The sequence below is a fragment of the Pararge aegeria genome, chromosome 8 (genome assembly GCF_905163445.1).
Source record: "Pararge aegeria chromosome 8, ilParAegt1.1, whole genome shotgun sequence".
NCBI classification, from domain to species: domain Eukaryota; kingdom Metazoa; phylum Arthropoda; class Insecta; order Lepidoptera; family Nymphalidae; genus Pararge; species Pararge aegeria.
This window is the reverse complement of record NC_053187.1, coordinates 114,354-140,470: the sequence shown is the minus strand read 5'-3', so window position 1 is coordinate 140,470 and position 26,117 is coordinate 114,354. Positions and strand designations below refer to the sequence as shown.

The 26,117-nt window shown below is 40.0% G+C and overlaps 1 protein-coding gene across 1 annotated transcript in view; it reads right to left on the bottom strand.

Moving 5' to 3' along the window:
• The window catches only part of LOC120625654 (protein vestigial), a 38,087-nt gene that overhangs the window by 6,645 nt on the left and 5,325 nt on the right, over positions 1-26,117 (bottom strand). Inside the window, exons 2-3 of the mRNA XM_039892756.1 lie at positions 19,814-20,246; positions 2,885-3,187 (exon numbers count right to left, since the gene is read on the bottom strand). Coding sequence (XP_039748690.1) covers positions 2,885-3,187; positions 19,814-20,246 — 736 coding nt within the window. The remainder of the gene's footprint in view (positions 1-2,884; positions 3,188-19,813; positions 20,247-26,117) is intronic.

The window sequence follows — 26,117 nt, the reverse complement described above, 5'->3', positions numbered from 1 at the left end:
ACTTAACATTCTATTTTAAACTTTGTGTAAGCTTATCCAAAGTTTTTTATTATACCCAAAGTATTTTATTTTATTTATTTATTTTATAGTTATTTCTTAGAGCTCATAACTTTAAATGTGAAATTTCGTAATAAACCTCTTTTAAACAAAAAAAAAATTTCTATCCTCCTATCTACTTACTCCTTTTTGAAGTCTGTCAAAAATAAGATGTCCGCTTTTCGGGCAGATTATAACACCGTGCGTCGGTCTGCATGTTCGAATGAATACTGAATAAGTATAGCTTGTAACATTTTTTTTAAATATATTATTGCATGTGTTACCTGACATAAGAGTGTTTACGGTGGCGCGCTGTGTGTCAGGGCAGAGTACGAAACGAAAAAGCACTTCTTACTCACAAGATATCAGACGAAGTCGCAGGCAGTTACAAGACAAATATACCAACAGAGACGACTTCGAATTTTTAAAACCACTAGCTGTTGCCCGCCTTCTTGGTCTTTTTAACGGTATTTTACAAATCTCGTGGGAACCCTTTGCTTTCCTGGGATAAAAAGTAGCCCATGTCCCCATCTTTTCAACTAACTTTATGAAAAAATTGGTGGCTATTGGTGTGTTCGTAGATTGGGCGTGAAGAAAGGATAAAAAAAATAAACAATCAAACACACGCATTTATAATATAAGTACCTAAGGTAGTCGTCTAGACAATAAACAAACTTTTTTATAACATTTCTAACTTCGAATCTCAGAACTCATCAATAGATATCTTAAATAACCTAATATAAAAAAAAATTGAAGGAGATAAGTATCTGTATTATTTGAAATGAACTGCTCTTTTAAGCTTGTTTGATTGTTATTTGAAAAATAGCACAGCGCGACCATGTTTTGAAAATGAAACAATCAGAGACCGGCAAGCGGTCGCGTAATATGAAGCATCTATATCTACGCATAATTATTAGTAGCCTACTTCGCCTACGTAATGTTTGATGCTCCGAACTGTAAATGTAACGTAATGATTTTCAGTTTGCGCAAGCGAGTGTGTTGGGGACACGGGGGACCAGTCGCCCCCCGGCCCCGGCCCATATCGCGTGCAGTGCTCGCAGAGGACACCCTTTGTTTGACAAGGCCTCGGCGAGCGCACCACCCCAAACATGTCCGCTCATGCATTCCTTGGCTCACCCCTGTTGTCACATGTACGATGCCGACCCGTTGTACCCAGCCCGCCCCACTCCACTCCTACCCGACACACACACATACCTACTTACCCGAGCCTTGTTTGTTTCGTGAAAGAAAATTACAGAATTTAGAAAATGTATATGTCAGCACAAACATGTAGACCTGGGTTGAAAATATGACCTTCGTAGGTCAATCATTCATTGTCGGTACCTATAACTATTTGAGAACATTTTCCTGAGCGCAAAATTGTTTAAAACTTGTCACCCGTTCCGCACTGACACTTCGATTCTCTTTTCACTTTTGTTTATTCTAGACCCCGAAACCACATAGGTACTTAACTCTAATATTTTGACAGTCCCCCAAATGTTTGTCAGTGGATTCAGAGTATTTTAGACGCGAGTAAATACAAGCCTATATCTAAATCTATCGTGGTTTGGCGTGTCACGAGATAGGTATGCGGCGTCGTGCGAATAATAACTCTGCTACCGGGTAGTGGCCGACGAGCCAGCGGGCGCCGGAACACTGCAGCCATTGGTCATCTCGACCCCTCAGAGTTCAGCCCCGGAGATCAGTGTCGTGCTCTCGCGGTCCGGCATCAATCAAGCGGTGCGGGAGCGGGGCGCGGGGCGAGGGCGACGCCGAAGAATTTAATTTGGCCGCCTCCCCGCAGCCCGCGCGCCGCGCAAATTAATTTTAATCGCCGTCATTAGAGAGGAGCCGCTGCCATTACGCGGCCGCTTTAAACTCGCCGCTGAGTTTTTGCCCTCGCGGCCCTGCGGCCCCGGGCGCCCGTGGGCCGTAACCAGCGAAGGAAGGTAGAATATTCGTAGAGCGGAAGCGGACAGGGACCTTCTAGACAAAGTCTCACGAAGCCGAGGTGGCAAAACAAACGTGTATGTCCAGCGGCAGGCGTGCATCGGTGGCAGCACTCAGCCATCGATTCAATGTTTGTTATTTACCTACTATAGTAGATTAACGAATTAGAGCTGCTTGGAGAGTCTGGTGCTCCAAAGGCCGGAGGGCTTTAATGGGCGTCGTTAGGGTGATGGCGACCGACGTAGCTAGTGCCTCTAGCACCGCGGCCTGCAGTTAGCCGGGAGGCGGCGCGGGGCACTGGGCGCGGCTGTCTCCGCGCGGGATGTGAGTGCGCGTCAAAGGTGCCGCCGCTAATTATTGTAATCACCAAGAGCGCTCCGCGGAGACAGCGCCCGAGCCTCGACGTTCGATCCCGAGCGTGGGTACAGCTGACACTACTTATGTGTATGCAAGGGATAAGTCGGGCCAGCGCACAGAGAACGCTGTCGAGTTTTGTCGCTGCCACAAAGCGCCTAAATCATCACAATTAAAATATCTGCGCCCCGCGCGCGGAATGTGGTCGAAAGTCAAACGCGAGAGGAGCCCGCTCCACCCGTGTCGTTTATCGTGTTCCGCGAGCGCGGCAGCCGGCCGCTTTGACCCTTCGGCGGCGGAAGAATGCGCGCAGTCAGTGCCAATAGAATTAATGAGGACGACCAGAAAACAACGCTCCGCGACGCCGCCGCAGCCGTGCGGCATCGCTCGCCGTTTTTGTCGCGCCTATCGCCATAGTTCCATCTCCACGATTTAGGGGGCGATCGAACAAAAACGAATACGGTGGCCGACCGTGACAGTAAATATCAGTATTTGACGATTAACATTCTAAGCTAGCAGACACGGCGGGCCGCGCGGCACTGACCTGGCGGCGCGGGGTAGGCGTAGGGCGCGCACGCGGCGTCCAGCGCGCCGGCGTGCGCGTGCGCCGGCCAGTCCACGGGCTTGTACTGCGCGTGCAGGCCGCCGCGGCCCAGCAGCAGGCCGCCGTAGCCGGCCGCCGCCATGTTGTGGTGCGCGGCGGCCGCGTGGTACTCGGCGGCGTGGCGGTGCCCGTAGCCGTAGTGCTGGTGCCACGGGTCGTAGTCGTACAGCTCCAGCGCCGCCGGGCCCGCCGCCGCGTTGAAGAACGACGCGGGCAGGTTGCGCGCCGACAGCGGCACGCCCTCTGCAACGCAAGAGCGTCAGCGACCCCATTGGTAGCACCCCTTTCTCTTATTTATTTTAAGTTCCCTGGAAGCAGTCGGCTATGTCACAGGTGAAAGCGAAAGATATAAAAATGGCTGCTAAAAGCTGATGTTGGAAAAGAGCAGCTGCTGAGTAGATATTGTGCCGATTTCCTCTCGGTAGAATTTGCATTCCAAATCTGCCTTGGCCCAACAGACAGATACGACGTTTCAAGTGTTTTAGAGAAGCCACTTGAAGCAAAAAAAAAAATTACATTTCTCTTACATATAAAAGCCATAATAAATTAAAATAAAATAAATATATCATTAATTTTAAGCATTGTAAGTATACAGTTAGTGCTGAGACCTACAGATGCCGAATACTTTTTCAAACCTATCTAACCTAACCTATCCGTTCCCTGACTAGAATCAACGTTGCTTACTCAGCGCAGTCGCATACTAGACGCGGCTACTATGCTACACATCTTAGTTGGATTCGGTGGATTACTTATTTGTGATAGGAATCGAAAAATATGGGGTATACCTCTCGATCCCTATCATATACTACGGTAGAACTGTAGTAGGTCCCAGGGACATTTAGGATTTATGATGTTAATTAATAATAATAAAAACGTTTAATTCAGATAAAAATCCATAGCTACAACAATAACAATTATCTTATTTACTATATCTATACTTATTATAAAACTGTAACTGGAAGATTTCTGTACATTTAATATACTTTGAAAATTTTATTTTAACCGTGGGATGCTTTATATTCGATACTGAGTCCAAAACAGATTTTTATTTAATGTTTGTCTGTCTGCCTGTCTGTCTGAAGCCGAAGAAATGGTTAAAATTAGTCCAGAACTTTCTGAGCCTATTGGGTACAAACAAACAAAAAAATCTTTCCGCTTTATAATATTAGTACCTACGTAGGTATAGAGGAATATATAAATATATAAAAGAGATTATGTAGATTAAGCTTAATTTGCTATACTCCGCGAACAGCAGCAGAATCTGTAGGTATGGTGTAATTTATAATTACTTCAATCCGTATACTCCACACTTAACAATTATTCATTGTAAAGTCAACATCTCCTGAGGATGCTCCGGTTTCGGAGCGAAACGTGCATAGAGGGTACATTGCCGAGGATCTGATTGGTGTGGAGTATACAGATTGAAGTTTTTATAAATTACACCATACAGATTCTGCTGCTGTTCGCGGAGTACCTATAGCAAATTAAGCTTAATTTTCATAATATACTATGGATTTCCACAAAGTAACGCCTGCTTCTATCCAATATATAAAAGAGAAACTTCCCACTGTCTTACTCATTCACTAATCGCGAAATCTCAGACACTATAAAGCCTACAAAATTGAATTTTGATTCGAGAACGTAGGGACAGCTAAGATTCAATTTTGAGAAATTAAAGTCCTATGTTTTATGAATTAGATACGTGAAAATCGGCATTTAGGTTATCTGCTTTAAATAATAAAAGTCTATTTAAATTGTTTTGGAAAATCTGCCCCATAAGGGTGGCAAAATAGGAGATAAAAGTTTTGCTGATTTTTTTATTGTTAATTCTACCAACCTGAAATTTAGAACAAAGGTTTCTTTTAAAGCATAGGTAAACGTCAGTTCAGTGGTATAACAGGGGTTGGAAGTTTGTATGAAAGTCCTACATTTTGAATTAAGGGACTTCAAAATTCATTTAGGTCAAAAATCTATACTTCTATACTAATATTACAAAGATGTACAGTTTGTGATATTGTCGAGGTCTCTTGATCCTACTGATCGATTTTGAACATTCTTTCACCAGTATAAGGCCACATTATTTGTTAGTGCCAAAGGCTATATAATTAGTTAATTACCCTGAGAACTCAAAAGCATTTTTCGTTGTTTCCACGTTTTGTGTCGGATACGCCAAGTAAGTCAGAAAAAGACTGTCGAATGAAAACGTTTCTCACAAACGCTGCCTTAACTATGACAGATACGCATATGATTGAGTTCTAGACAAAGTTGAGGACTTTGATAAAAAAAAGTCAGTGACAGCATACGTAGAACTTTTGTAATTAAGTAACAAAAAGTATTTTTTTACATTAAATCTTTAGTGAACCAGACCATAACCATAACGGTTATGGTCTGGTTCAAAAATTATGAATTCTTATCAAAATAAGTAAACTTGTCGTTTTTTTTTAATGTTCAACATGTCAATCTATTTGGAAATAAGTAATGTTTAGATTTTGGTTGGAACTCCTGTTGTACCGAATAATTTTTAGGACCAAATAATAACATTAGGTACATCTAATATAGTTATTACTTACATGTTTATTCAATTATAATCATTACAATTTAACCGGGGGATGCTTTATAATCGATACTGAGTCCAAAACAAATTTTTATTTAATGTTTGTCTGTCTGTCTGTCTGTCCGGGCATTACGTAAAAACTACTGAACAGATTTAAATAAAATTTTGTATAGTTGTAGCTGATATTCCGGGTCAACATATAGGACACTTTTTATCCCGATAAACAGTAAGTTTCCTCCGGGAAACGGGATAAAATTTTTTATCAATTTTACTTCACAACTCCGTTTAATTTGAATCAATTTTAATAATTCTTTTTTATTTGAAAGTGTATACTATCAAGCATGTATTGTCTTATTAAGGCATATGGGACAACGATCGAATGCATGCGTACCATCCTGGAATAGCTCATAGGCTTCTGTATATACCGGAAAAGCCAAAGTCAAAGTCAAAAATATCTTTATTCAAGTAGGCCCACAGGTGGCACTTTTGATGCGTACATAAGAATTACACCAACCAACCAAACAGCCAACAGCTCCTGCAGGATAACATCACTTTTTTTCCGCATTTGTCTTTCAAATTCCGCGCAACGGAGTTTTAGATTGACGTGGTTTTTTAAGATGGGCATAGTTGAAATATTATCAAGCTTGTGAGTTTGTTGGGTTGAACCCAGAATCTCAGAAAATGCTGTTTCGATTTCGATTTTTTTTTGCATTGGTAGTAAAAACTACAAAAAATATCAATAATATTTGCCGGTAGATTTCTTTCTGGAGCAGGCCATAGGCACCCTTGGGGATCCTCTCGTCGAATTCACGACGCAGACGAAGCCTCGGGCACTCGCTTATCGCATCATCTGAGGTGCGTACTACTAATTTTTAGGAGTTATTAATAGAAGAAGAAGTAGATATTCTCTATTATAAGCTACTGAACACGAAATGGAGGAGAAATTGTTAACGCAATACAGCGAACAGCGAACGCATACAGCGAAATGTTCCGGCCATTTCGGCCCTCCTCACCACCGCGCGGCCGTTTATAGTCGAATAGCAAGTGAAATCGGATGGACAGCGTCTGAGAAACTTCGTAACATCTTGTCGTCCAAAATGCCTGAGTGCCTCAAGACCAAAGTCGTCGAAGAGTGCGTGTTGCCAGTTATAACTTACGAATCTGTAGCGAGGTCACTCAGTGGGCGATGCAGGGAGCTATGCTGTGACTGGGAGTAGTTATCTTTCTACACGTGGTCAAATCAGAAATCTATAATCCGTAGAAGAACTAGAGTTACCGACATAGCTCCTCGTTGAGCTATGTCGGTAACTTTAGTTCTTCTCTGTCGAGTCGCGAAACTGAAGTGCTTATGGGCGGGCCACATAGTTCGGAGAACCGATGAACCCAAGGCGCTGGAATGGCACCTTGCCTGTAAACGCAATGTCGGGCGACCCCAAACGAGCTGAACAGAAGACATCAAGCCAGCCGCTGAGAGCCGATGGAAACAACCGGCCCAGAATCGTAGATTTTGGGACTCTCTACATAAAACACATCACATCAATCCGTTGAAATGATGATGAGGATACTCATGTGAAGTGCCGCCTGCTTGTTTCTATCCACCGTCTCGTTGTACAGTTGTCCTAGCAACTCGGCCGGCTGCGAGCGGGGCCGGGGCGCGCGTCGCGTCGCGGCAGAGCGCAGGCATCGCGCATCGATCATGCATGGGATGATGGGTGACTCCTACATCATACATTAGTATAGTCGTTTACACATTTGACCACATTCCTACCTCATTTAATACAGCACGCATTTTAACTAGTTGATAAACTTAACAGCGTATTTGATTCCCGCGCTTAATCAAATAAAACTAAATTATGTGAGTATAAAGTAACAACTTATTAATTTTAACAAGATAGGTAGCTCTGGGTTTATTTAATACTAGCGGACCCCGCGTCTTTTTCCGCGTACGAGTCAACCTTAAAAGATAGTCTTATTATGTTTTCGCGGACTGCTATTACCGTTTGTATACGCATCGCACGCATCGGAATCTCTCAAAAAGGATCTTTTTTTATTAAAGATCTGCTATTGTTCGTAGCGTGATGTTATATACTTAGCCTCCAGCCAATAAATAAACTATCCAAAACAAAAGATTTTTACAATTCTAACTCAATCCTGAAATTAGCGAGTTCAACGAACTCAAATGCTTTTTACCTACTTAATGTCACTAACTGACCCGTGCCCCGTGACCCGTGCCCCGTGCCATGGGCAGTAAACATTTTCACTCGTGATGAAATTACAAATGTGGTTCGGTTAGTACCTACCTTCTGATTTATATCCTGACTTCCAAAAGGAAGGTTATTTTTTTGCATAAGTATGTATGTATGTACATAGTACCGGTATGCGAGCGAATTTAAGTACATTACCGGGTTCCATTATATTATCGGTTTAATTGGTATTATCGGGCGCAACAGATAAAATAATATATCTATCGAAACCTATAATTAAGTGTACACATATAATACGCACAACATAGATCATTTCTTAATAGATTGACATATTGAATGTTTTTAAAGATTGGAAGACATGTTCGCGTACATACCTATCTGGTTTATCTCTTTAACCATTCGTCCGAATTGTATGTAGTCTTTCATTTTTGATCATATGACCAATAAACATCACGAAAGAATTTAATATATTTCTTAAATATAAAAACTACTTTTTGTTTCTTGAATATAAAACTTATTACGGATATGCTGATATTTAGACATGCTGTCGCCGACTTCTTTGTAGGCATTTCCTAGCTCCACAACCTTGTCTTAAAAATGAATCCAATTCTCCACTCTTATTTCGTAAAAAATTTCGACAGGTTTTTCTCAGTCTTACCTCTTTTGCAAGTCCAACTAGCACGAAAAGGTTTTTCAGTTTGATATACAGCCCATGTCACTTCCTAATGTGGCTTTATATTGGTGAGAGAATCTTTATAATCGGTCAAGTAGATCCAGAGATTACCACCGACAACCTCACGAACTTGAAGTAGGTACACATCTTTACAATGTTAGTATAGATCGTATAGAAGTGCAGATATCATGCATTTAATAGGTACAAAATATTTTAAACTACATTTTAAGAAACAATATTAGAAAAATAGATGTCTATTATATTAGTAATATAATATTTGTTTATAGTCCGGTCAATTTAGACATTCGAAGGTGCATAAAGTCCCAACAAGCTGAAAATCAGTAAAATTGTTTAAAAATATAATTAAAAATAATATTTAAAAGTTTCCCATCATTCCCGTGTATGGAATTTTTTTACTCAAGGTCAAAGGTCAAAATACCAGTTTGTTGCGATTTTAGCAAAACGGTAAGTTTTATCATAAAAGTACCTTTGACAAAAATTGTAGATCATAAAATTATCAATAAAAAATGTATCAATACTTTTTTCTTATGAGCCACCGTTTCTGAGATATACCTAACGATTCAAAAAGTTAAAAAAGTTGTTATATATTATGTATTATAATATATATATTTTATTATATGTTGAAATATTTTTCTATCGGTCACTGTAACTTCTACTTAAAATATAAAATATACATAAGTTGTAATTATAAGAATATCAGGTAAAATGAAACCCAGTCTCTTTTAAATATTATTTAAAATTATGTTTTGAACAATTTTACTGATTTTCAGCTTGTTGGGACATTATGCACCATCAATCTCATTTTTTGGTCTAAATTGACCGACTATTAGGTATTTGTAATCTTTGAGTATGCAGTTTCTCACTTGCCGAGTGCGTCCCAAAAAGCGGGAGCAGCTGCCGAATCTACTCAAATGCTTAAGAGCCGTAAATACTCCGTTGTTTGTAATGACTACGTTTTAGCTGCGCTCGCGTTTGACACTCTGGGCACATGGTCTTCGGACACGAAAAATTGTATTAACATCGTTTTCCAAAAATTGGTCCTTACGTCTGGTGACCCAAGAGCTAGCTAGCGCTTATTTAGCCCAACGGCTAAGTCTAGCAATTTAAAGAGGCAATAGCGCCAGCATTTTGTGTAGGTACCATGCCCATAAGTGAACAGTTAGACGACTTATAATTATTGTAAATATTAATTTTAGTTTGTAATTATTATTACTAATAACTTAATGTCTGATCTGTGACTGGATTTTGACTATTCTTATTGAGTATAAAACATAAATTGTAATAAGATCTTAATACAATTTATGTTTTATACTACGCTATGTATATTGTACCGTAAGCACCGCTCTGCTCTGCTTGCGAGGCTTTTGAATGCCCAAGCAACCGGCGAGGCGCAGGGCTCCACAGTGAGGAACTTGTATAGTATAATATTACTGCTGGCACTGTCTGTTTACACTTATAACCGAAGTCGGTCATTTATTTTTTTATGACGGTCGATTGGCGCAGTTTGCAGCGACCCTGCTTTCTGAGTCGAAGGCCGTGGGTTCGATTCCCACTACTAGAAAATGTTTGTGTGATGAGCGTGAATATTTTTCAGTGTCTGGGTGTTTATATCTATTTTCTGAGTATTTAGGTATACTTATAACTCATAAAAATATTCATCAGTCATCTTAGTTCCCATAACACAAGCTAAGCTTACTTTGGGGCTACATGGCGATGTGTGTATTGTGGTACTATATTTATTTTATTTATTTATTTTTGCAGGTTCTTTACTTATTATATTACTTACTAACTTACATAAAGAGAGAGAGAGAGAATGTAAATGTAATGTAATAAGTAGTCAGCGTACGCAGTGCAGCGCTTGTAATGTATACTCTGAAGCCGCAATAATTAATCAATAAATAATGAATTAGCTATGTTTTGTTACACTTTTTCCTTGATTTCACACTCCGGTTCATATGAATTACCAAGCTCAAGAAATCACTAAGTCCCCTTTTTTATACAGAAGGCAAAACAAGTTAATAAAAATGGGTAGGTACTGAGTAGTTTCGGACTACTGCTAGGCTACCGGCTAGTGTTGCCCAAATGCAAGAACAAGACGAGACTTAGCCAGTCTTGGTCTTGGTCTTGCGCCAATACACCTGGTCTTGGTCTTGGTCTTGGTCTTGCGCTCCCAGTCTTGGTCTTGGTCTTGGTCTTGCAGCAAGAGTCTTGCAAGTCTTGCAATTACCTATTAGTCTATTACTATTTATTAAAGTTTACTTTAAATCTTAGAAAAACGTATTAGAATTGGAACATTGTGAGCTTGAATTAACATAGCCATAGTAAAGATCAAGCAGATTAATAAATAACTGAAGATTTGATAAGAAATTCGAAAAATCAACTGACCTATATGTCGTTTTCCATGGAAGTAACTGTTTCTTAATAAACATTTATGATTTATAAGCTTACATTTGCTAAAACAACTTGTAAAAACTTAAGAAATATAATGACTAAATGTACAATAATAGTACCTAAGTAATTAGTTTAAAACCATATAAGTAATCAATATTATAATTACTTACTAGAATGAATTATTATGACATCTACTACCTATCCTCACCATTTTATCCTAATCATAATACTACTTGCGTGATCAGTATAATGTATTCATTTTCATTCTAAGCACTCTGAAACTTATTTATTCTTTGGAACACCTGTAGGTACTCTTAAAATTCGAAATTATTTTGCATGAATAGTGTCAAATGTTATGATTTCGGCGCGGCGGCAACGATTGTTTTAGATTTCAAAAGAAGCCGCCGGCGCGTGTATCATAACCATGTACTTCCGAAAAGCGGCAAATTTCTTTGAGAAGTAAGTACAAAACCTTTGATGCCGCATTATCAAAGTGCCGATGGTTAAAACATAACTATGCATGCACTCAGTTTGATTTTAATAGATATTTTTTTATTCGCTATGTTTATGGTATTAGTCGTAATGCGCATAGGTCCAGTTTTTCATATTCTTTGATATAGTTTTTTGCGTCTCATAGAATTCCTAAGCGTACCTACCTACCTATACACCGAACTGTTACACCTAACTACTCCGTGAAATAGCGCTAAGTCCTAGCTGCAAGACGCAAGAGTCTTGCAGGCTATGTCTTGTTCTTGCTCAAGTCTTGCACGGTCAGTCTTGGTCTTGGTCTTGCTAAAAATACGCGGTCTTGTTCTTGGTCTTGGTCTTGCAAAAACGCAAGAACAAGACCAAGACTGCAAGACCAAGACTGAATTTGGGCAACACTACTACCGGCGAACGACATACGAAAAGTGTTTTAAACAGGCCTCATTTTTTATGTTGATATTAATTTGAAAAACCATACGTTCGAATTAAATTAAATGATACCCAACCTTGTAAACCTATTATATAAGCTGGGGCTCCGCCAGCTCCTCCAGGAAAAAAGTCCGTAAAAATGTACTAGGCCGTAGAAATCATGAAATGATTATCCTTCCTAGTGTTTGTTAGTTCTATTTAAATATATCCAAGTTCGGGCATGATCTAGAAATCAAATGCTTTTATTTATTCGCACATCCAGCAAACTAGAGATATGTGGGGTGCTTTAACCCAAAACAACTTTTATACCGAGATATAAACATTTGTCCATCCAGGATCACCAGGCGATCGGATGAATTCATATATTCATATAATATAGATGTATATAACCTATATATAAATTCATTCAGAATTCATATATGCATCTGGTAACTGAATTTTATTTTCACCTTACACCTAAAATTAACAAATTACTTTTTCACTTCACATGCTTCGTCGTACTTTGGGCTATGCGTAAGCGACTAAAACTCAATTTATTTATAATATGGGCGTAGCGTAGGAATAGTTCTATTGAATTTTGATTTAGTTACCTATGCAGTGCGAGTAAATAACCACTGCGGAACTATAATATTTTATGCCACGTTTATTATTAAGGCAAAACGATTCCATTCTTCTGTTTTCGATCGAGCTTTGGACTTTGTCGAAAAACTTGTCATAACTTGATTGCTCTTCTCCCACAGAGCCAGCAGCACCCCTCAGACCACGCCCCGGTGACTTCTATTCATTCAAGTTTGAATTACTTCGCAAATCTCGCAAGATAAATAGTACGAAGACTTCAACATTCTTTATAGGCATTCTTTCGTAATAGGCTTTTTTAATTTACCTGCAGGACTTTTTTTTATTCAACTTAACTTGTAGTTAACACTTGTTGGTGATGTGATGATGCAGATTAAGATGGTAGCGGGCTCAAATGTTAGGCGGTATGGCAGTTTTATTAAACTTCAATATCGCACCGAACTCTTTGTCAGAGGTAACTGGAAAATTTTAAATTGCCCGATCGGCCCAGCCGGGGATCGAACCCGGGCCTCTAACTTTAAACTACAGCGCTCACCACTGTGCCATGGAGATCGTCTAACATACCTACTTAGTCATCATAATCATAGCTGCATTAAATGTTGATCCCCAGTCCATTCAAAATTCAAAAATTTATTACAATTAGGCCTTATCGATACTTCGTAAATTTCAAAATACTTATGTTATCCATCCATCCATCGATAATTCCGTTTTGAGTGGTTTTTATGAATTACTTTTGACTAAAACTTTATAAATGCAGCAACACTGGTCGAGGATGAGAATGTTGTGTTCCCGCGTTGAACATACCTACTTCTTCTCACATCGAAAAATAATGAGATGAAAAATCTAAAAATATTTCTAAAGAGATTGCACTTTTTTTCATCAATATTTGTTATTTTTGGACCTGTCCCCTTCGGGCAAACATCATTGACCATACAGCCTATTTGGTCGTATAAAAATATTTGTTAGTTTTACTTACTAATAATTTAAATTTTAATGTAAAGTATTGAATTTAGGTGCATGCATAAATAAAAGTATTAAGTCTGTCAAGCGGTCTACACTACACTTTGAATTTGAATTAGAATACTTTACCACCCGCGCGTATTGAGGCGTATTGTGGTGTTTTCAACCTGCAGTTTATATAAAGAACGCTAGTGTTCTGGACATGAGATATGAAATAATATTTCAGAGCGCGACGTATCGCCCTCGGCCGGGAGGCCGCACCGCAGAGCCGGCGGCGGTTCAAAGGCTCGGGCGCGCGGTCGCCATGCTGTTTTTGCCGCGCGGCTCCTTTCGCCGACATTTAAGTAATGGTCCCTCGTTTTTCCTAATCGCGGCCGCGAAGCTATGTCCCAGGCTGGCCTGGCAGTGAATCCACAATTCGACCCAGTTTTTGGTTCCCCCTCTCTCTTACGGCGCGGCGGCGGACCGGTCCGCGTTGCGTCATCGACGATCTTTTTTTCTATCGGGACGGCGAATGCCATTCATATCCGATACGTTGTCGACGTACGTTTCATACCTACCCGATAGATATCTCTCACGTTTTATGTGGATGTTACAGTATTGAAATAGATTTCTACGAATTCAAACAATCGCAAGCGATTAGGTGAGCTAACGAAGCGGCTCTGATGGCCCGTCAAATGAAGCGGGTTCATCGGGGCCTGGGCAGAGGATGTGCGGCACCGCGGCGGGGGAGGGGCAATAGAAGCTCCGTGTATTGCGCAATTAAGCCCGTTTAATTAAGGCCGCGAGTGATTTATCTAGCGAGCGCTTCGCGGGAACGCCGCGCGCCCCTTCTGCGAAGTGAGGCGGAGGTTTTTGCGGCCGGTTCGCGGTACCGCAGCTCGCCGGTCGTTAGCAAACCCGTCGCGGCCGAACGTGTCCAGGAAGCCGCGCCGGCCGTCCCGGGAACCGGCCGCGGACGCAAGAAATCACATAAATCACCACCGGTCAAACGCACTTGTCATAATGTCCCCGGGAAAAAGACACGCGGCCGTTGCGCAGCAGTGGTTTGCACAGGCGCACCCGGCCACAGGCGGCCACTGCGAGCAACACCGGGGGCCGAGGTCATGCGCCCGTATGTCGTTACTTGGCTTTTAATTAAAAGAGATTCTCCCGGTTCGGCCGGTATGCGTTTGATGAGTTAGGTGAATACCTCCTAGGGGCCGGTATGACGTCAAAATGTAAAACTTAAGCTGATTAGCGACTAACATTTGGTGGAGAGATTCCTTAGTCCTATTAACTCGGAAGCGGCTTGACAGTGGTCGCTTTTCGCTCAGCTTCAACACATAATCCTTCGAGGCATGTTATCATACAGGTAGGTACTAAAAGTCCGACTCACCGTCTGTCATCAACACCGCAAAGGTGAAAGGTAATGGGTAGTTCCCGATGATTACAATATTGTATTGCACGGAAATACTCGTAGGTCTTTCCAGAGTGAATGGAGAATTCCGGTGTTGAATGAGGTACAGCCAAAAGTAAGGGGTTGAACTTTTGTGTACATATTTTATTAATTAAGATGATATGAAGTATATGCGTTGAGCGTCATCTTATCTTTTATGCTATGGAGACAGCGACATGACGGCAATTAACTAATAACTGAATTGAGATTTTAAGATAAGGTTAGGGGTCGCGGGTGAAATATTTCTTTGTTCAAATCGGCCTACAGACGGTAGTTTTATTACGTACCTACTCACAATTTATTACATGACTAGCGGACCCGCGCGACTTCGTCCGCGAATTATTCGACTTAAAAAAGTAGTCGTATGTTGTCGCGGACTGTTTTATAGAACTTTCAAGAAACAACAATTCCGACAATTCCGATATACTTACTACGTACTTCCGTCGTTGGGCGCAACGTTTACCGTTCACGCATCGCACGCATCAGAATCTCTCAAAAAGGATATATTTTGCAGTTTATGCAACATTTCTCATTAATTATAGTACCTAGTAGCCATTGGTCGTAGCGTGATGTTGTATAGGCACCTTTGTTACTTCCAAAAAGATCGAAACAGCATTTTCTGAGATAAGCGCGTTCAACCAAACAAAATTTAAAAGCTTTATAATATTTCAATTATGCCGATCCAAAAAACCACGTCAATACAAAACTCCGTTGCGCGGATTTTGGAAGACAAATGCTGAAAAAATAGCGATACTATCCTGTAGACGCTAGTGTTGCCCAAATTCAGTCTTGGTCTTGCAGTCTTGGTCTTGTTCTTGCGTTTTTTAGCAAGACCGCGTATTTTTAGCAAGACCAAGACCAAGACTGACCGTGCAAGACTTGAGCAAGAACAAGACATAGCCTGCAAGACTCTTGCGTCTTGCAGCTAGGACTTAGCGCTATTTCACGGAGTAGTTAGGTGTAACAGTTCGGTGTATAGGTAGGTAGGTACGCTTAGGAATTCTATGAGACGCAAAAAACTATATCAAAGAATATGAAAAACTGGACCTATGCGCATTACGACTAATACCATAAACATAGCGAATAAAAAAATATCTATTAAAATCAAACTGAGTGCATGCATAGTTATGTTTTAACCATCGGCACTTTGATAATGCGGCATCAAAGGTTTTGTACTTACTTCTCAAAGAAATTTGCCGCTTTTCGGAAGTACATGGTTATGATACACGCGCCGGCGGCTTCTTTTGAAATCTAAAACAATCGTTGCCGCCGCGCCGAAATCATAACATTTGACACTATTCATGCAAAATAATTTCGAATTTTAAGAGTACCTACAGGTGTTCCAAAGAATAAATAAGTTTCAGATTGGTGATTTTAGATTGGTGGAGGACGCATGAGACAGAGTATCCGATTTTATCGAAAATGGCCCGTGATTTTCTCTCAATACCTGCAACTTCAGTACCTGCTGAGAGGTTATTTTCTAAAGCATCATTAGTAATTAGAAAACATAGAAATAGGTTAAGTGATGAGTCAGCCAGATGGTTACTTTGTATTAATTCTTGGTCAAAAGAATTGATATAAAGTATCATAACCTAATGATAAAGCTGTTGATTTGTGTTGTATTTTATTTTTTATTCAAATAAATGATAAATCGTAAAACTCTTTTATTAAATTTCTTATAAGTTGAGGGTTCAATCTCTTTCTAGACAGATAAGTATTGTTCTTTAAAATACAGTCAAGTTATTGTAATTAATTTGTTTTTTTACATGTTTTAGCAAATGTAAGCTTATAAATCATAAATGTTTATTAAGAAACAGTTACTTCCATGGAAAACGACATATAGGTCAGTTGTATTTTCGAATTTCTTATCAAATCTTCAGTTATTTATTAATCTGCTTGATCTTTACTATGGCTATGTTAATTCAAGCTCACAATGTTCCAATTCTAATACGTTTTTCTAAGATTTAAAGTAAACTTTAATAAATAGTAATAGACTAATAGGTAATTGCAAGACTTGCAAGACTCTTGCTGCAAGACCAAGACCAAGACCAAGACTGGGAGCGCAAGACCAAGACCAAGACCAAGACCAGGTGTATTGGCGCAAGACCAAGACCAAGACTGGCTAAGTCTCGTCTTGTTCTTGCATTTGGGCAACACTAGTAGACGCTGTTTGCTTTCCCGGGATAAAAAGAAGCCTATGTATGAGCTTTTCCAGACTAAGTATATTGTATGTATCTCTGCCAAATTTTAGCCAAATCGGTTCATTCGTTGTGGCGTTAAAGCGTAACAAACATCCAACCATACATACATCCAGCCATCCATACATCTATTCTCACAAACTTTCGCATTTATAATATTAGTAGGATGGTACGCATGCATTCGATCGTTGTCCCATATGCCTTGCTACTTGGTGCTATCAGTGAAGAATTATGTCCTTGATCTCGGAAAATATTTATCAGATCTTCATTAAAAAAAGACAATACATTCTTGGTAGTACACACTGTCAAACAAAAAAAGAATTATTAAAATCGGTGCACATTAACCGGAGATATGAAGTAAACTTTATAAAAAATTTCATCCCATTTCCCGGAGGAAACTTATTGTTCATCGGGACAAAAAGTATCCTATATGCCCGGACAGACAGACAGACAGACAGACAAAAATTAAATAAAAACCTGTTTTGGACTCAGTATCGATTATAAAGCACCCCCCGATCAAAATTTTCAAAATATATTAAATTTACAGAAATCTTCCAGTTACAGTTTTATTATAAGTATAGATAGTAAGATCATGGTGTACTACAATAGTATAGTTATAAACTTAAACTAAGCTACGAGGGTTTAAAATAAGAATCAAGAAAAAGCAAGCCAGGGCTGGCTTGCTTTTTCTTGATTCTGACTTGCTCTGGCTTAATTTGCATATTCTACATACGAAGGTCAAAATACCTTTGAACCGTTAGTTAAATTTGCAAAACAGTCAAAACCATGTACCTTTCCAAAAGAACTTTTAGAAATCAGAAAGAAATCAGAAAAAAAATGCCTAAGTACAAGACGGTGAAATAATTTCATAATGTTTCCTTCAAGACAGAGACCGTTCGTTTGCAAACAAACATACGGATGGTCTCGCGGCTGCGGGCGCGCTCGCTCAGACGATGCCCAAGCGCTGCGCATTTGGAGATAGCACGTACCCGCATAGCTTATCAAACAAACTCTATCTAAATATTCACTACGCGAAGCAGCTTTTCGATCATTATCGACTATTGGCATTGATGAGGCGTTCTAATTTAAGATGTCTATTGAGCTCTCCGGCCAGCCAGTGGCGCCCCGCGCTGGCAGCTTCGGGGTGACGTCGGGAGTGACGTCACTGAGAAGCTGTGACGCTGCAGCCGCCGAGTGTTCACTGAGTGTTTTCAGTTATTAGCTGCTTTGACTTTCACTTCACTCAGCAAGGTTTAAGACGCTCGAAATTTAAAAATGGACCACACTTGTATCTTTTCATCAAGCTACGCTTTTTAACCCCGACGCAAAAACGACGATTTGTTATAAGAGCGAGTGCTTGTTCACGTTGGCTCGCGGCTGCGGAGGCGGAGGCGCGCCCGGTCGCGGTCACCAAATATCAAGCACACACAATAATATGCTAATGTTTTAGAGTTACGCACACACGCAGGTGCGGCGCGAGTAGTGCGCAAGCTGCGATTCGCTCGCCACGTCATGTTAGTTCAACCAGAATTACGAGTAACTTGCCGCTAGAAACGATAGGACGTTATCATAATTTATTCTTGTCATGTCCTTCAATGCAGCTTAGAGTTTATTTGTGCTGTTTAGGCTAGAATCAAAACAGTTGACACTCATCCTGCTGTGACAAAAAAAACCTAAAAATGTGAACATGAATCTGCCAACAAAACCGCGCCCGACACCGCACTCGCACCCGCGTGTTGGATGTGAACCAGCAGGTCTCGTCTGTAACATCGTAGCTCCCGAACGGATGAACCGATTTAAATTTTTTCATTTCATTTCGTTTACAAGGTGAATTCGTTGGGAGTGTTCTTACTTCTTAACTGTGTTTGATTAAAATCACAACTACCCTCAAAATTAAATGAAAAGGCTTGACTAGTAGAATACTGCGCAAGACCGCGAGAAGTTCGCTGAGCTGACGGCCAACCTCCAGTAGTGGACAGGCACAAAAAGAGAATTGAATCGATCCGATTCTCGGATTGATAACGAATAATTTTTATTTAGCTTTTAGCAAATTACTACATCTGTGTTTTAATAACGATGGAGCTTGACAGCGAAATAAAAGAGTATGGAGGGTAGAGGTAAGGTATCTGTGTAAATGAAAAAGTGTCGTCAAAATGTATTAAATTAGGATGGCGCCACATTTGCATCAGGGTAACTCTTAAAAGAAGCGCCAAATATAAATATTGTTAGAGTAGGCTTGAAAAATAAACAAGGAAGTATGGAGATACAAGGAAGTATGGTTATATTTACCACAATATTTTGTACAACGTAAGTTGTTGAAATTCTCAATCATTAACTACTTTAGTCGATAATGACATTAAATTTTTTAACTCGGCATACTTCAATTCATCTACGATTGCTACATTCATACCATACCCTGTGCATCCACCAGCGCCATTGTGGAGGATTTTTGAACTGTTATTTAGCGCATACACTGGACACTTTTTCAACTTTTCTCCCATATAAGATGACTCTCCTTACCTCTACCCTCCATATAAAAGAGGAAAAAAATACCATAAATATGACCAACATTTCATTAGTATGTATTGCAGATCCATACTAATGAAATGTTGGTGCGAGAAGATCCACGGGAACCACATAGGTATGTACCTATGTGGTTCCCTTGGCGCGGGCATCATGAAGATCCCGGCATGGCTAGCATTGCTAGGAGACTCTTCCTCCCCGGGGGAAAGGACCAAATGTTATCTTCTCCCACAGCTTTATCAAGTGTCCGCGCATTATCGCATGTCTGGATATAATATCCAAATAATATACTTGTCCCCGATCCGTACTTGACCAGCTTGGTGGATTACGGCCTAAACTCTTTCCACCGTGGGAGGGGACCGTGCCCTGTAGTGGACCGGAATTGGGTTCATATGATAAATGCGCCGCAGCCTCACCTTTGGGCTTGTCGAGCGCGAGCGCGCGAGCGAAGTGCTCGTCCACCACGGCGGCCACGTCGCCCGCGTAGTGCGTGAACACCACGCAGTTGGCGCTGACGTACTGCGCGCGCGCGCGCCCCGCGCCGCACTCGCCCTCCGACTCCGACGACGCGCCGCCGTCGGCGCTGGCGCGCCCGTGCGCCGACAGGTCCTCCTCCTTCGTGCGCAGGCGCGGCGACTGGTGCGGCGCCTGGTGCGCGTGGTGCGCGTGGTGCGCGTGCGCGTGGTGCGCGTGTGCGTGCGCGTGCGCGTGCGCCAGCGCCAGGTGCGCGTGCGGCGGAGAGCCGGGCGACTGCGCGCCCGACGACGCCGAGCCCGACGCGCCCGACAGCGCCGACCCCACGCCCGACGCGTACTCCGCACCCGCATTGCCCGAGCTCTGCACGTTCAGCTGCAACAAGGCGGAGGCGTCAGAGGCGCGCTATATACTTGCAGACCAAACCAAAACAGATATCACACGAATATACTTCCATAATAAAATGAATGAACTTTATAGTTACTTTAGTTTTTTTTACGCATTTGACCGAAGGTAATCAATAATGGCAACTGATTAGGTACGCTAATAAAACTATTGAGATCGAAAGCAATCTTAATATACCTTTATAATTATTTTTGTAGTAAACAAAGCTATAATATTTTGATATGTGAAAAATAAATAAAAACAATACCACTTTATCAGTTTCTAATGTCACCTCAGGGCTCGCACGGGCAGGAGACAAGAATTATATCCCCCGATTATATCCCTGACAAGATATATATATAACTAAAATTCCCATCTGCTAAAGCGTGGGATGGAGGAGAATGCATAGTATTTCCACTTGTGCGCCAGTGCTCTGAGAGTTGATAAAGCTGTGGGAGATGCATTTTTATCCTTTCCCCGGGGAGGTTATTGTCTCCGGTCCATGCCAGCCATGCTGGTAAACGAAATTGATTAATTTTTCATAAGTTCGACAACTTTTGATCTGAATCCTGCAATGAATTGTAAAATATACTCCTCCTCCTGTTTTTGAAGTTGTTCAATAGGTATTTATTAAACCTGACAGATAAAAAATAGCTGGAGAATATTTCAGCAGCAAGGTAGGTTTGTCGTTTAAATTATGTGAATAAAATGTATAGGTAAAGTAACTAACATACATTATCTTTAAATGAAGTTGGTAGCAGCCCTAATCCAAAACTTTCAATAATTCCCATTTCCATTGAGATCTGGATGCAATTGCTTACTGATCTTTGTATAAATTTACAAAAAAATATTATATTATAATTATTTTATTTATCGTCTAAAGAAATGTAAAATTCAGTTCTTTTTTTTATTAATTTCAATATAGCCTATCCGTGAATCCTGGTAAATCTCAGGCAATAATTATCAGTAGTCGAAACCTGGTCTCGAGAGTTGACTGGTTTACTTTGCCACATATTAAGTTTAATGGCGTCGGTCAAATCACTTAGATGAAGTCAGCAGAAAGACTTTTGCTTAACTTGGCTCCTTGCGTCAACTTCGATCTTTTCTTCCTATTACTTCCAAGATAATGTTGGCACAGACTTTCCTCCTTCATATTCTTGATTATGTTGACGCAACTTGCAAGCTATGTTAACTTAACTGAAGACCAGTTAAATGAGACTTCAGAACATCAGCTTTCGTTTCATATTTGGGTTACGCAAATATGACCATGTATCACAATTTCGTTCTCGTCTCAAGTGGTTGCCCATTTTTTTTTTAGTTTAAATAAATGTTTATTATTTATCCTTCCACTCCGCCTTACTTAAACGAGAATTTTGAGTTTGTAGGTCGGCCAGGTGAAGTTCTCCGCACTGCAAGGAAACTGATCCTAAAGGTGCCTTCTTATAATTCTTCTTTCTTTCACAAGTCCTTCAATATTCAGGCTGTTAAGGAATGCCTTGCTGTTGGCTATAAGAGAGGCTAAATCTATCCAAATCCTTTATGTCTCGATCATTTGATGACCCGTGATAGTTCACTGCTCCCTTCTTCTCTTTTTAATTTTATATTATTTATGTTTAAGGATAATTATTTATTTTATTTATCGTGGTTTATATTTAATTTTTTATATTATTGTTGTTATTATATTGCCGAAGAAGGCAATTTTTATCGAGGATAAACACAAGGGAGCAAATTGGAAGCTAGCTCTTATATTTGGAATCCTTATGAAAGTACATATGCTCTTCTATTGGAAAAAGTTCAAAAAGCCTTTCTGAGGTACCTTTACAAGCGCCTTCAAGGATATTATCCTTATCTATATCCTACAAGATTTCTGCTTGGTCATTTGGGCTTCAACTCACTGGAAACAAGACGAGCTTATGACCGTCTTATCGTTACTGTTTGCAAGATTCTTACTGGGAGGATAGACTGTCCAGAGCTTCATAGCAAGTTGTGCCGCTTATCTGCTCCTAGTAATTACTGTCAATTACGTCTGTGTCGCCAACGCAAATGTTTCGCCGTCCCGTCTTGTGGCACAGTGTCCCGCGTTAGATCTCCCATTTCTCGCAGTCTTTCGGCGCTAAATGCACTGCTGACGGAGTCACCTTACTGTGACATATTTGCGAAGAGTTTTGGCTTAGCTATTTTTTGATTTTTTTTGAGAAGATAGTATAATTACTATTAGGAAAAACTATTGTAAAGTTGATTGAATTGTTGTAGTTATGTTTTTGTTTCTGTTTTTATTTTTGTATTTTCTTTTTTTTTGTTCTCGTTTTAAACTGCTATGTATTTAATTAGTGTAATTGGTGTAACCCTACTAATAAATAAGTAAATAAATAAGTAAGTAAGGGAAACATAGTAGTTACCTTTCTATTTGCGGGTTATCAGCTGAGAATCTAACACGATTTTAACGATATTTTGCACAAGCTATAGCTTGCATCTTGAAGAACATAGAAATCAGGTCCGCAGTTCCATTGGAAAGCTCCTGTCAAAATGGCATCATGTCACATTGAAGTGTTACTAGTTCGTCCCGTACCTCCTGAAGGCAGCCAGAGTTTACCTTTCTTTCGACACTACTGAATTACTATCATTGTAAATTAATGGTCAGGTCGACGAAATGCAGTTTCACCCAAAAACTAAGCCTCGCTTCGCTCGATCAAATCAAAATAAGAGCAAATCAGTTCGACATGAGCTTTCTCTGATGTCACAAAATTGATAACCCAAAGTTTTTACTAGTAACAAATATATGAAGTATGTAGTATTCCTAGTCCAGACACCAACACAAACGAGATAAAACGTACTGTCATCACTTACTATGCGAGAGTAGCGGATTCCCACTAAAGATTGTCAACCTAATTTTGCGATGGGCACTCGTGCTGGGCGGGATACATCGTGGTAAGCTCCAGAGCAATTTAAAAGATAAATATAAGGCGTATGCTCAAACGAATAATATCTCTTAACAATCCAAAAGTGTCTTTTACATCTAATTACTATACTCTCATTAAAAAAAGTATATAGGTATGTGCAGCTCAAAGAGGTAGGGGAGAGTGCGGTAATTGAGAGCCGCTGGTAATTGAGAAGAGTGCGATATCTGGGTTACCCGCACTACCAGGCACCGATTCACTAGATACAACAAACGCCGAAAATTGCTTCAATTTCTCAACTCTGTAGTAGGTATGTCAGTATTATTTTCCATAGGTTTACCCCTATTAGGTATGCGACCGCCGTTATTTCTATTATTTGCAAAATACAACAATAAATCTGCGCAATGCGAAGTTAACAGATGATATGATTCGTATAGTACAATTTTATGATAAAGATAAATTGGATGACCCGCTCATAATATGAGAGCCTAAGAAATATTATTCATCGGATGAGTCTAAATAACCAAGATTATCATGGAACATACAATATGTTGGCGGGCTCCAATAATTGTAAATAATAATCAAGTAAAGACTAAAGTTGACAGCTACCTCCTTGGGTCCTAGGAACTCATAAATGTTCTATAAAAGAAAATATGAAACACTAATAAAGTTAAGCAAGCTGACAAATTATAGAGAATTATGTTAATGCCTTCACATGGGCGCATTCCTCTGCGGCTAGGTGCGGACGTGCGGGTGCCTAATAAGTCAAACCTGGGTACTATTTACTCAGATTGCACGCGCAACATTGTATTGTACGGGGGACCAGCAATTATTAACTCGCGACTTTGTCCGCGCAGATTTTCCGTTTCCCGCGACATAGGCCTATGAAATTTGGCTAATACATACTTACCTAAGTAGTTGATGAAAAAGTACCGTTTACGCTAGAGTCAATCTGACACCACGTTTTTGCAGGTTTTGCCAAATGAACCTGTACCGTAGTAGCAAACAATGTTAGCGTCGCCCGCACGTTACCGGTTGTGTGTAAACGTCGTAGAGAAGAGCGAGAGAGCACTCACTTGCTCTCTCTGGCTAGGTCAATATAATATGTATGTTTTTGTAAATCCCAATCCCTTGGGCATAGAAACTATGTCTCTATGAAGCCAGCTACCTTTCGTCAAGATCAGATTAGCGTTTGAGCCGAATATACGAATATACCTATATTCGTCAAATACCTTCATAAAAATACTTAGGAATTGTAATTCCGAAGGAATCCATACTAATATTATAAATGCGAAAGTGTATTTGTTTGCCCTAACTAAGCTTCCAACAAATAGAATTTAGCATAGAGTTAGTTGAAAGGATGAAGAGTAGCAGGGGCTATCTATATACCTTGTATCCCAAAAAACAAACGGTTCCCACGGGATTTGCAAAAAACCATAATGATCGCGGTCGAAGAAAACTAGTACCTACCAATAATAACTAGTAGTTACCATTTTTTTATGAGTGGTGTAAATTTGGTGATGAATTCTAATCAGTTTAACAAGTAGGTACATTCAAACGCCTCAACTCCTTAGAAACTATTAGGTATAAATACTTAGGTACTTCGGAGGGTTTCCCTTTTTTCATCGCTTTTTAGTGGCAAGATTCGCAATTATCTAAGTTTTAATAGCCAAATAACATTTGCTCATAACCTTCTGCAATATTTTTTTTTTATATTCTGGGGCGTTAATTGTTGAGGAGTTCTCCCGGCACTTCACCACCAGCAGCTTTAATGTGACGAGCATCATTTGGTTACGAACCCTCTACCTTAATCGAATCGCAAAAGTATATTCCTTTTTAATAAGTCGGTTAAAAAGTATCTTTATTTATTGACTTTACGAAAATTATTGTTAACACGAACGATCCGTACGCTACCTTGGCTATATAACTATTTGGCTATCGAATGCTCTAACTATTTTCCTTATACGACTGCCAGATCCAGATATTCCGCGTGGCGGGCTCGTGCTCTAGGAGACGAGCTGATGATTTTATTCTGCCTAGAATTAGCTTAACTAGAATAGCTTTCGGAGTATGCTCCTAACTAAAACTACAATAACTATAATAATTATTATTTTATTTTTATTTACATTGCACGTTATAAGTATAGTTTACTATACTTAGCATGTTTCCCAACGAACCACGTTGGCATTCTGATGTGTGATTCACGAACAAATATCACAAAAGGAAATTTATCTAGAACGAGTCTTTGGTCGGTAGTAGAGTATCTTTCCTTAGCTGGATAAAAAGATCAACATGTTTGTCTGCTAGAAACGCATAAGCAATGCGTTTTTCATAGTGCTTGGCATTCTTACTACAAAAAAACAATAACAAATATTAGTATTCAATACAAAGCAAATGATAACGAGTGAAAGCGGGGGTGAGCAAACGTGAGACGTGTCTGCACACTCCACGTAAAAGATAAAGATCGACCGCGACATTCACACACACATCACCTCTGTACAGGACTAATAAAAGAGAGGAGTTAAAGAGAAAGGGATTTTAAAGGTTAACAAAGCTATATTAATATTACAAATATTAGACTAATTGGTAATTACTATTGTGTATCATTATTGGACCAATAATTATTCTCTTTGTTATAAATTAATTCTCAAAATTGGTTATAGCCGGTATAAATAATTATCCCTTTAAATTATATTATTAAATATAATAATAGATGGTTAATCAGTAAAATATTCCAGTTTTTCTGGGCATGATCCTAGATTGTAAGCTGCAGTCAGTGGCGTGCATTGGGTTTCTTACCAGGGTATGCATACACCAGGAAAATTGCATAAAACGGCACAAATTCTCCTCCTATTCGAGTTATATATCAATGTTAGGGTATGCAGTGCTTTTGTGCATGTATGGAGTGCACGCCACTGGCTGCAGTGGGGTAGGTACCCATATAGATACACTAGCAGGTAAACTA